Source organism: Ictidomys tridecemlineatus, chromosome 13, assembly GCF_052094955.1.
Source record: "Ictidomys tridecemlineatus isolate mIctTri1 chromosome 13, mIctTri1.hap1, whole genome shotgun sequence".
NCBI classification, from domain to species: domain Eukaryota; kingdom Metazoa; phylum Chordata; class Mammalia; order Rodentia; family Sciuridae; genus Ictidomys; species Ictidomys tridecemlineatus.
Genome location: NC_135489.1, coordinates 24,032,970 through 24,045,770, shown reverse-complemented (window position 1 = coordinate 24,045,770; position 12,801 = coordinate 24,032,970). Strand labels below are relative to the sequence as shown.

Genomic DNA, 12,801 nt, shown 5'->3' with positions numbered 1-12,801 from the left:
GACAGACCACATACACAGAGTGGTCCTATAAGATTATATTGGAACTGATAAATTCCTATCACCTACTGACTTTGCAGCTGTCATCACACAGCTCAGAGTTATGTGTTTCTGGTACTGATGCTTCAATAACCAACTATGCTTCCAGCCTCATAAAAAGAATAGCACAGGGCTGGGGTTGTGGTTCAGCGGTAGAGTGCTTACCTAGCATGTGTGAGGCACTGGGTTCGATCCACAGCACCACATAAAAACATAAATAAACAAAATAAAGGTGTTGTGTCCATCCACAACTAAAAAAGAAATTATTTAAAAAAATAGCACAAAGAACTGCATACCACACATAATATTTGATAATTAATGATTGTTACTGGTTTATGAATTGACTACACTATATTTTTTATTGTTATTAAAGAATGTAATCCTTCTAAAGTTTACTGTAAAACAGCATGCCATGTGACCAGCAGCAGCAGTCTCCTATGTTTTTCTGAGAAAATGCATACAAAAAAACCTAATAAGTTCCATTTTTAACTTAAACTGAAAATAATTTTTGACTAGTTTCTTTTTATTTTTTAATTGACACATAACTGTATTCACATATTCATGGAATATGGTGTGACATTTAGACACACACATACAATTGCAATAATTAAATCAAGATGATTAGCATATGCATTACTCTGAATGTTTTGGGTTTTTTTTTTTTCCATTTTTTTGTGTTGGGAACATTCAAAATACTCTCTTGCAGCTATTCTGAAATGTTAACTTGAGTCACTCTACTGTACTACAGAGCATTAGGACTTAATCCTCTTATCTAGCTGTATTTTTGTATTCAAAATAACCAGCCCTTCTTTATTCCCCCCCTCCTCCATACCCTTTCTAGCCTATGATAATCATTATTCTACCCTCTACTTCTATTAAAACTAACAATCTAAATATATAGCAGGGAAAATAGCAAGAGAAAGTGTGAAAGGAAGCAGAAAGAGATAATCAAGTGAATAGACATAAATAAATAATTTAATGAATCAAGAAATAGTGGTATACATTTATATCAGCACTCAAAAAATGAAATGTTAGGGTAAAAACCTAACAAAATATTTACAGGAAAAAAATTTTAAAATACAAATTTTAAAAATATATGTACTATGAGAGAAACCACAAAACTCTTGATGATTGGATGTCAGATCCCTGTTGATTGCAGTAATTAAAAATCCAGAAAGTGAAAGTACAAATAAAATAAGACTACTATTATTAAACTATCACCTTTCTTAGCTGTTCCTTCTATGCTATATGAATTGTTTTCTGAACTCATGCAACTCCATTTCCATATCTAAAATATTTAAAAACCGAACTACATGCCTACAAATGTCTTTTTCAAATGACAATCTCCAATCTGTTAACTCTGGTTTTACTGGAGGATATAGAGACTGGGGATTGAACCCAGGGCTTCACACATGCTAAGTCTGTGTAATAAATAAAATAAAGGTATTGTGTCCATCTGGCCTATATCTCCAGCCTTAATCCCAATTTTAAAATGAGAAAACAGGCCTGATGCAATGTTGCTGCTTAGTAATAGAAGTAGAATTCAAACCTTATCTTCTGTGTTCATAGAATAATACATGGATATTTTTCTCTGCTACGAGATATAGCTCATACCTCTTTACATTAATCAGTTAAGCATTTATAAACAATCTAGCACCTATCTTGTAAAATCAACACTGTGTGTACTGATAAATATTTTTCATATTTCCATAAACCAGATAATGTTTACATATTAAAAACAATTAACTGGAAATCCCTTCAACCAAGACACCAGGCAGCAATTTTCTTTCTTTGCTGTTGTTGGGTTTTATTTTTGTTTGGTACCAGGGATTGAATACGAGGCCACATCTCCCTTCTTTAAAAATTTTTTTTTAATTTTTTTATTTTGAGATAAGACCTAACTAAGTTCATTACAGCCTCACTAAGTTGTTAAGGCTGGCCTTGAACTTGCCATCCTCCTGCCTCAGCCTCCCAAGCTGCTAAGATTACAGGCAAGTGCCATCAGACACAGATCAATTTTCTAACTAAAGAGCTATTGGGGATTTTTTTAATTATATAATACTATCTTGGTACATAAAAACTCCATAAGCTTTGATTCAATGCTTATAGTGTCTTAAATGCCTCACTCTTGCAGAAAGCTGTATGAGATGTTTACTTCACAGCACCTAAATCAACTGCTGACTTGCTGTAGCCCATGCCCCGCCCAGCCCTGGTTGAATCCGGCTTTGGAAGAGTGTTTGAAAATCAACAGCACAGGAGGGAGCAAAGCATTTTCCCAACAGGCCCTTCACTGCCAACCACGGGCCTCTGATACCTTCCCTCTCTTCCAACAACTGGAGACTTCATAAATAACCATTTATGACTCTTCAGGTTCTTTAGCCACCTACTCACTGTTAGCAGCAAACACTTTCAATATTCAAACTTTTCACAGTATAATATCTAAAGACTATGGGCTAAATGTACATTTGAATAAATGTGCATTTTATGTAATTTTATTACATTTACGAAATCCTGCAGATATGATTAATGTTATAACTAAGATTATTAATCAGTTTTAGTTTTATTCCACCACCCCAAATTTCCAAAATGGACAGCAGAGAAATAGATCTAAAAGTTAGGCTGTTTATATGTAAAAAAGAGAATCCTAAGCATAATTAAAACTTCAATCCTCTAACAGTCAACTCTTTACTCCATCAAATAACAAAGCTTTCCCAGCCCTAAATTTCTACAAACCTGCTGTAATCAAATCAAAATAATAATGCTCTTATTATTCTCCAAACGTATTACTCACCATGAGAGGTCCCTATCCAGCTCCTTTCTAACTCTTCAATGATTTAGCCACTAATAATCACTATCACTCCAAATGCTTTTATCCACTGTTCCTCTTACGGAGCTATCTTTCTGTGTATCTTTCCATCTCCAAGGTTTTTAAGAGTCACTCCTTTCTATAACCTGGGCCTCGTACAATATATATCCATCATATATTTAAAATACATTTTTCAAGGATTAACTTAATTAAAAAGAAATTATTGTACTATGAAGGGATAATCTGGGGAAACTGAAATAAAAAGCCCAAAGTCCCTTATTTCCTTAAATATTGTCAGATGTTTTGACTTCTAAAAATGTCAGTAAGACACCTGTTTGTTACATAACAAAAGGTACCAAGTACAAAGGGATCTGAGCCATACCACTTGGAAGGGAATATTGCCTTAGCACAATACTGTGTTTCTGTACAAACTAAATAATGAAAAATAAGCAAACAAAATGTTTTAACACATTAAATAGGTTGTATCCTACTAATTTACTTATTTAATAAATATCTTTTGAGGCTCTACCACATAGAACTGAATACCAGGGATATAGCAGAGAACAAAACAAACACTGGCACATGAAGACTCCTGGTTTTCATGGAGCTTTCATTAAAATTTTATTTGAAAATTGCAAACAAGAGAGAGAACAGATAATATGAAAAGTAGTGCTAAGTGTTTAGACAAAGAAAGAAGCATGACAAGAGGGCAGAGAAGGATTGGGAGCTGTTTTAGGGTAGTGAAAGAGCAATTTCTGAGAAACAGACCCTGAGCAGAAGAAAGCTGAAAGGAAGTTAGGGAAAGAGTCATGGAAGTGTCTGAAGAGAGAGTCAAGGCAGAAGAAGAATGTTAAAGATGCTGGAGAGAGGATGGCTGGCACAGAAGGAGTGTGGACAAGGTGAGCAGCTGACACCAAACACTCCCTGCACTCAACAAGTACACAAAGTCACACTACACAGCCACTAAACAGCAGTAGTGACGGCAACTGATTACAAAATCTCATCTTCATCAATCCATAGCCCACGAAAAAACTAGGAAAGGTTTCCTCAGATTAAGCTATCACTGAAAAATCTACAAATCAAAGCCAGGATAAGAATTAATTGAGCCCAGTTCACAATGAGTTCACAGGTTCAGAAAGGAGACCACCACATGAATGGATCTCACAGGGAAAGGCTGCATGTCAGGCCTGGTACCAACAGAAAGGCCTACTCTGCACAGACCTCTCAGGGAACAGCACAAGAAAGGAGGAACAGGGCCTGTACTTGACGATGACATCATCACATACAGCTAACAGCATCAGCATGGCCCACACTTAGGGCAACAAAAACAGATAAAAAGACTAGGTCAGAAATCTACTTCAGGGCTGGAGATGTGGCTCAAGCGGTAGCGCGCTCGCCTGGCATGCGTGCGGCCCGGGTTCAATCCTCAGCACCACATACCAACAAAGATGTTGGTCTGCCGAGAACTAAAAAATAAATATTAAAAATTCTCTCTCTCTCTCCTCTCTCACTCTCTCTTTAAAAAAAAAAAAGAAATCTACTTCAAGTCCTCTATTCAAAAACTTCTATTTCACAACAAAACAACATCATAAGCAGTCCCCAAAATATAAATATAGTACTGGGTCTAAATATAACCTAACTGCTGCTGGTGCTGTAGCCCCAAGTAAACCTCGCCACTGAGTTGATTCTCACAGGTCTCCCTCGGCCCTTTCAGTGACACTGTGCAAACCAACGCTGTTCAAATTCTAAACTTCGGGCTTGACTCTGGCGTATATATTACACTCCATGTTAATGTCCTGAGGAAAACACCTCTCTCTTACTTTATTTCTTTCCAATTCCCTTGAGATCACAGACGGTCTAAAAATCAAAGGCATGGTTTTTCTCTTGGAATACTAATTTAAATTCTAGTGGTATCAACCCCAATACACTGAAAAAATATTAAGGGACAAGGAAGTCTACATATAACAATCTTTATTTTTATTATATAAATGCTGAGAGATATGGATTTAAAGAAGGATTCCTCAGAGATTTGCAACTTTGACTTTAAAGATTTATACCTTATAGAATTAATATTTTAACAAGTAATCCAAAGTGTCTAAAAAGCAGTGGCTGCTAACAACTTAAAAGTCAATCTCCTCTTCAAATGAACCCTGCAAAGTTCATTGCAATAAACTTCTAGGGGTTCATCTAACCTACAGTACTACTGTTGATCCTATTCTCTTAGTAATAAAGTAACATGTATAAATATGTGTGTGTGTGTGTGTGTCCCCTTTGGTAATAATTTTTCTTTCAATTTTAATAAAATGACTTAACAGAGTCTCATGAGAAACATTTAAGCTAAGTTTTGACTTACTCTCTGAGTACTAAAATTAGATTTCTCACTATTCACCTGCTAATTCAGCACAAACATGTCAAGGTTAACGTGAAAACTTCATGGCAAGCTTGACGATGTTTAGATGTGACACCATTCCCAGATTTCATATATTGATATTCCCCTTAAATCATAGGCAGATCTATAATACTGCACTATAGTTATAGTTTAAAGAGTAGCTTGGTTTCACATGGAAACTGTAACCAAGACAAACCTTCTCATAGGATGGAGTTCCAAGACCATTAAATCATAAAAAATTGTTTCAGCAGCTGGTTAAAGCTGAGTGTACATAACACAAGACATCTGGTTGTCTGTGCATTTTCAGTTCATTTAAAAAGTATAAACACATTAAAACACTGAAATGTTTGATAGATTGCAACACCGCTTGCTCTTCAAGAGTGTCTAAGTAGCTATTCACCCACTATGTTCACACAGCTTATTTCCTACCTAAAGATATTTACAGTTTTCATCCCCCTTAACTTCACCAAAACATTTTATTAATAAAGGTAAAACAACAAAAAAAGAATGTAACTATTTAGTAAATATATTAAATCATTGCTATTTGGTAATGAAAAAAATGTTACTAGAGTTGTAAAACTAAATCAGAAGCATCTGAAGCACTCCACATGCTACGATAAGGAAACAGCAGACAATATTTGGGTTCAGCTGCCCTATCAGTGACAGAAATCCAGTCACAATAACATAGACAAACAAGGGTCTACTGTTATCACACTAGAAGTCTGGAATGAGGGAGGGGGACCCTAGTTGACGATTTTGCTTCAGCAGCTCAATAACATCCAAGCAGAATATTCTGTTACATACTTGGTTCAGGGTGCCAAAATTGCCAGACAACTCAAAAGACCTTGTCCACATTCCTTGACAACAAAAGGGTTGTCAAGAACAAAAAGATACCCCTCCTTCTTAAGTGTTTTACCCAAAAGTGTTATTGGAGGATTTCCCCAGGTCTCAACTTCCCCCCTAGCTGCAAAGAAGGCTGGACACAGAAATCTCTGAAAAGAGGCCAGAAATAAAATCAGGCCAGGAAAAAAGGTAGAACAAATATAGAATGGCTAACTAGCTGTGTCTATGACATACAAATTTGCTTTTCTCTCAAACTCATTTCCATAGATCTATAAAATCTCTTATTATAGAGATTAATCTAATTTTGTGCCTAACGCTTAATATTGCCAAAAGATTTGATTATTTTCCCTTAATATAAAATTATTATTTTGATGATATATAATCAAAATATAAATACTATTAGGCAAGAGAGATAAAGGAATTCCATGGATGTAAAATCCTTAAAAGACACACATAAAAATACTACACATGGACCTACAAACTCTTTAACATTATCTATTATCATCTTCAATACACAAAGGAGATAAAACAAATCCTGGCTTAGCCAGAACTTACAAGAGTGGAATATCAGTGATTAACTGCATCAAACAGCAGAGCAATTCTTCCAAAAGATCTTCTGAGTCAGAACCTGGCAAGAAACAAAAAAAGTTTTTAACAAAGTATATAACAGAATGGATTTGTTTAGAGGTTTTCAGTCCTAATGAAAGTAAGAATAATTATCATTATATACATTCACACACTAATTCTGACCTCTGAATAAAATACAAATCATAAACAAGTTAGCATCTATGATTATTAATAATAGTTATTAATAATTCATCAGCTATTAATATAGCTTTTAAAGCTGGAAAGTATCTTAAAGGTCCTGTAGGCCAGTAGTTATACAATTTCTTATTCTGCACTACATTTATTTTAATGAAATCATATATTAAGGTAAAATACTGTTCGAAGAAAGGGGAGAGTACATGTACCCCATCCTGTCATAAATATCTGACCTTATCTTTGCTCTTCCTGATAAGCCTCAAGGCATCTTTTCCGAACTCCTAGGGTTCCCTAGATCAGACTGAATCCCACCAAGAAGCTAATCAAGTCTTTACAGACAAAATGACAAATGAAATGGCTTTCCCAAGTCACAGAATAAATAAGTAGCAAAGGTAGGATACAAATTACCATTCCAATGGAATTGCCTTCTATCCCAGACTGCTACTGCTAAGTGACTTTCAAATTTGCAAAGCCAATCAATATCCTCCGTGACTTCTGGTTTTGGACATGTTATTCTTTCCTCAGTTCCTGTAACATTTTATTTCCAACCCACTTCTCTTTCTATTTCTTCCCAGTGTCTGCTTCCTCAGAATACCTGCCCTGAGTGCTCCCGCTGGCTGTCTTCTCATTCCCAACATCTCTCACCGATCACTACCCATGTACAAGCGACTCCTAAGTCTATAGTTTTCCTCTTGGCCTCATGTCTGACTGTCATGTTTCTATCCAATTGCCTATTAGCCATCTCCACCTAAAAATCAAATTCACCTCTCTAACATTTCTTCTTCTTCTTTTTTTTTTAATATTTATTTATTTATTTATTTTTAGTTTTCAGCGGACACAACATCTTTCTTTGTATGTGGTGCTGAGGATCGAACCCGGGCCGCATGCATGCCAGGGGAGCACGCTACCGCTTGAGCCACATCCCCAGCCCCTAACATTTCTTCTTTATTCTTCTTTTTTGGCAACTGCATCAGTAGCCAAGGTCTAAACCCAGACTACACTCTCTTACTCATCCTTCTGTAACTCATTCAGTCTGTCACTAAAACAGACTGAATTTGGGAGCACCCTACTGAATTAAGAGGAACTTTCTCAAGTGAGAGTAAGAGCTGAACCCCCAAACCAGAAATGGGCCTCTGCCCAGGCCTTTGCAGCACAGCTAACTCAATCTGCATCAGTACTTCCTGTCGTTTTTCCCATTGTGCTTCCTCTTCAGGTCTTCTAAATCTACACATGTCTATCACTTGGCTTTTGTTTCTATAAATTGTAATGCCTCTGTGGGGCTGGCAGGAGAAATAAGAGAAGCAATTTAGTTGTTTCTCCCTAGTTTGATTAAACTGCATAAAGTTCATTTTTCCCCTTTTCATTTTTTGCCTATTTCTTATTAGGGCGGGTGGTAAAATCCAGCCAACCAGGACTCAGGCAGGGTCCCTGGGCTGGGCTGATGGTAACCTAACCACCCAGTCTCTGGGTCCTGTCAATTACCTAGTCCACCTCTCTGCCTCTTTCCTTCAGTCCCTCTGTTATGACTCTGTTCATTAGCTCATCACCTCAGTTCAGTTAAACAAGTTTATTAAATTAAAACTCACTCCTGAACATTTCTAACCCTTCTCAGTTCTAATGATTGTACCTCAATTTCAATCCTCTTCAATCTAAACTCCAGATGATAACCAGAGGGAGCTAACTGAATTCCATCCTTTCACCTCCTAGCTTAGATCTTTTCATTACTTTAAGTTGATGACTATATATCAGGAAAAAATTCTGAGATCTAAAGTAAGCATGCCAGTTCTTTCAAGTTATAGACCTGCACCCACTTCTACCTTCTCTCCCTCCATTATCCTTTTCACAGTGTATATTCTAAGCTATCTGCTATATGCCATTTTATACTTTCACAACATTCCCATTTCTTGGAATACTCTCCAACAATAAAAACATGATTTTTTTTCTTCTCTTTTTCTTCCTTGTACTGGGGGTTGAAAACAGAGGCACTTTACCACTAAGCTACATTCCTAGTCCTTTTTATTGAGATAAGGTCTCAATAAATTGCGGAGGCTGGCCTCAAACATGAGATCCTCCTGTCTTGGCCTCCCAAATCACTAGGATTACAGGTGTATGTCATGGCACCTAACTAATGATTGTTTCTTTTCTTTCTTTCTTTCTTTCTTTTCTTTTTTTTTTTTTTTTTTTTTTTTTTTTTTTTTGTACTGGGGATTGAACCACTGAGCCACCTCCCTTGCCCTTTTTATTTAGAGGCAGGGTTTCACTAAGGTGCTTAGGACCTCACTAAGTTGCTGAGGTTGGCTTTGAACTGGTAATTATCCTCCTCAGCCTCCCAAGCCACTGGAATTATAGGCATGTGTTACGATGCTCAGCTAATGATTTTTCCTTAAAGTCCATGTTTATCCATCTGAAATATTCTCAGTATCCATCTCTTTTATAAAATTCAGTTGCCTAACCATAAATAAAAATAATAATCTATAAAGTATCCATGCCTTAAGCATGACTTTGATTGCACACATATGCATATATGTTTCATCCACTGACTATGGTAAACTATTACTTCCTATCTACAAGCAGGCAGATCCTTATTGGATTCTAGACTTCTTGAGGGCAACAACTGATAAACAGCTTGAACATCACTTGGCCCTCCATGTCATCCCTGAATTCAAATAATTGCAGATTGAAAATATTTGAGGGGTTAAAAAACTGCCAATATTGAACACATATGAACTTTGTTCTTGTCAATATCCCCTAAACAATACAGTAAACAACTATTTGCATAGAATTTTCATTGTGCTACATCTATACATAATCTGGAGATGACTTATGGTATATAGGATTTATGTAGGATATATGCAAACACTATACATTTTATATAAAGGTCTTGAACATCTGTGGATTTTGAAATCTATTAGGGGGTGGGCATTCCTGGAACCCATTCCCAAAGATACTGAGGAAAAAACTAATATATACTCAAGACATATTTGCTGAACTGAATCCAGGTGTATTAGTAAAGATTCAGCAGTAGTATCCAAATCACTCAGAGTCTCAAAAAAAATATTTTAGTCTTTTTTTTTCCTAGGCCACAATATTACTTGCTATTTAGAAATTATAGAGAAACTTTCCTGCCTTGCCACAAAGAGAACTGGCACAGTAGCCCTTTGATGGTGAGTACAAATATTGAAGAGAATATTAAACCACATTGAACATACCAATCAATGCTAAAAAGAATACACAGAAAGACTCAAGTTCCGGATTGGACTTTTTATTTCTTGGCTGTAAACATATCTAATTTTTAAGCCTTAAAATAGTGACATGAACTCTCTAGCCAGTTGCCATCATGACCACAGCCAAGTTTACAACTAGGTGAAGGAAGGCATATTCAAAGTATTCTTATCAATTTAATATAAAATGATAATTTCACACAAGTAAAAATTTTTAGGGCATTTCAAACCCAATGCCCTAAAAAAAGATAAAAATAAACAATTTCCAGTTAAAATTTCAGAAGACTTAAGTTTATTTTTAAAAAAAGCTTCAGACTCATTATTAAAATAAATCTTCAGAATTATTATTGTTAGGGGCTAATCCAGAAGTAAATACTTATGCACTAAGTGAATATTAACAAGTTTTGACTGATTACCTGGTTTGCCATTAAGCAAACCATTCATACTGCCCTGATTTCCAAGAGGTATTTATATCACCTTAGCTTTCAATTAAAAGCAAATAAATATAAATTCATCTACCAAAAATTACAACAAACTCATAACACTCCTCATAGTAAAGAAAATCTAAAAAGCCTTTCAGGTTAGCAGGTCAGTGACAAAGTACACTGAGATTCTTTTAGCACAGAACTCTGCAATGTTCAATGTGTTTACTCCACTGTGAATTTTACTACTTAAAATTTTTCTCCTTAAAAGAGACTGTGTGTCTCTCTTAAGAATTCTTCTTAAAGAGTTTTAAATTGAGGCTAGGATGTAGCTCAGTGGTAATGTGCTTTCATTGCATACACAAAGCCCTGAGTTTGATCCCAGTTCCAACAGAGAAAAGACAAAAAGTAAATAAATTGTCTAAATAGCTGTAGTCAAATGTTTTAATATTTTAACTCTTACTTTTTGTGAGCTAATACAATAGCAAATCTTACTGAGTGCTCTGACCTTAGAGAGGCACTGTGTGGAAAACTTCATACTGTCTCAAATTGATTCTAACAATAATTCTTAAGGAGTTGATATGATTATAATTATCATTTTACAGATGAAGAAATCGAGACTCAAAGAGGTCAGTTTACTTAGAGTAAAGGGTACAGGTCACATCTGTACCCAAATCTAGACTCTCATGGGGGAGGAAAAAAAAAAACTTACAAATTATTCTAAAGCCCTGTTTCTAAACATAGCCGAGGAAAAAACCTGGTCAACTGAGCCATGTTTCACTCAAAACCCTAAATACAAAATCTCTGATAAGTGAGGATTGAGAGCCAGATTAGGGGAGAGAGATGTGAACTATTAGTTTATGCATCAGCATTATTCGTTATACATTCAACAAGCACACAGGAAGTCCCAATAGTAACCAATCTAAAATAATGAATAAATATTAAAATTATTATGCCGAAAAGGTCAGTAAATCTCAGCCCTGTCCCTGGATTTCTTCCACTCTAAAGCCTTAACTCACTTCTCTGGTTCCTATGAGTTTCACAGAGGAAGAAGCAAGGATAGGAGGATTTCTCAGGTCCTTTCCAGCTCTATTAATCTATACCCCAAATTGAGCTACAGCCAATTTATTCCTTTTGTTTGGCACCCACTTGGTACCATGGGTCAAGATATCCCTCGTGTTTTGTCCTTAGGGAAAGAAGCAGAGTAAAATAGTGTCTGAATCAAATGCCTTCTATCAGAGTAAGAGGAGGAAAAAAAAGAAAGATAAAAATAAAACAAAAAAACACTCATTGATCACTGTTTTTTTTTTTTTAAAAAAAAGGCAATCAAAATAAAGGAAAACATGGGTCAATTAAATCAGGTTACATAGTGTTATTAAAAGGAATGTTAAAAGACCAAGAGCTAACTGTTGTTGTCCTCAAGTTAAAATGCCAGTTTCTCAGTGTTGCCCAAAACTACACTGTGCCAAAAACAAGTGCTAAAAACAATCAAGAACAGAAACATGCTCCAAAAACAGAGTTAAAAAGAGTGCCTAAAAAGTTGGGAACAAAATTAACTTCTTAAAATTAAAGGCATATAGCCAGACTCTAATTATCATAAACTTAGAGTCACAAAACCATGATAGATTCTATGTTGTTACCAGTTGTAATTGTAAGGCTAATATTAAAAGTTATTCTAAAATATTAACCATCTAATTAGCAAGATTTTTAAAGCTTGTTAGATAATCATAAAGCAGAAAAACAAATGGACTTACTTCTTTCTAAAAATAAAAGTGATCTACATCTCAATGCATTATAATAGCTTATGTCCTATACCAATCCAATGAAATTAATAAGAATTTTGGTTGAGTGCTAAGACTGTGGTCAAACAGAAATGTTTTTAATTGCCTTTATGAATAATACTGTCTACCATCTTTCATTATAAAATATGTGCTTATTAGCAAAGTTTAATTGTTTTTGTTCAACTGATAACAGAAAAAGAGAAAAGAAATACCGCAATGGACAGCCGGCCAGTCCCTTACCACACCTAGGGGCCACTCATGGAGGCCTGTGGTTCAGCCTCTACCAAAAACAGACCTCCCGAAACTGGGGAAGGAGTTGTCTCACAACTCCATGACCGAGACAGGATCTTGGCCTCTATTCTGCTTCTATCAAGCGGTCCTAGTTATCTGCCTTTCAGAGATGCCTGGCACTTCCAATTCCCAAATCTCTCCAGGTATTCTCCAGCCCTGAAGGTATTCAGCTTTCAGCTTCCACTAAGGAGTTAGGCTCTTCAGTGCTCAGTTCTCTAACTTCCAATGTTACTGGCATTGTGCCCCCCCT

General features: G+C 35.8%; 1 protein-coding gene across 3 annotated transcripts in view; it reads right to left on the bottom strand.

Moving 5' to 3' along the window:
* Dym (dymeclin) overlaps positions 1–12,801 on the bottom strand; it is a 337,787-nt gene that overhangs the window by 260,275 nt on the left and 64,711 nt on the right. For all 3 annotated transcript variants that reach the window (XM_040273249.2, XM_005323076.5, XM_040273254.2), the window contains exon 6: positions 6,630–6,702. In XM_040273249.2, coding sequence (XP_040129183.2) covers positions 6,630–6,702 — 73 coding nt within the window. The remainder of the gene's footprint in view (positions 1–6,629; positions 6,703–12,801) is intronic.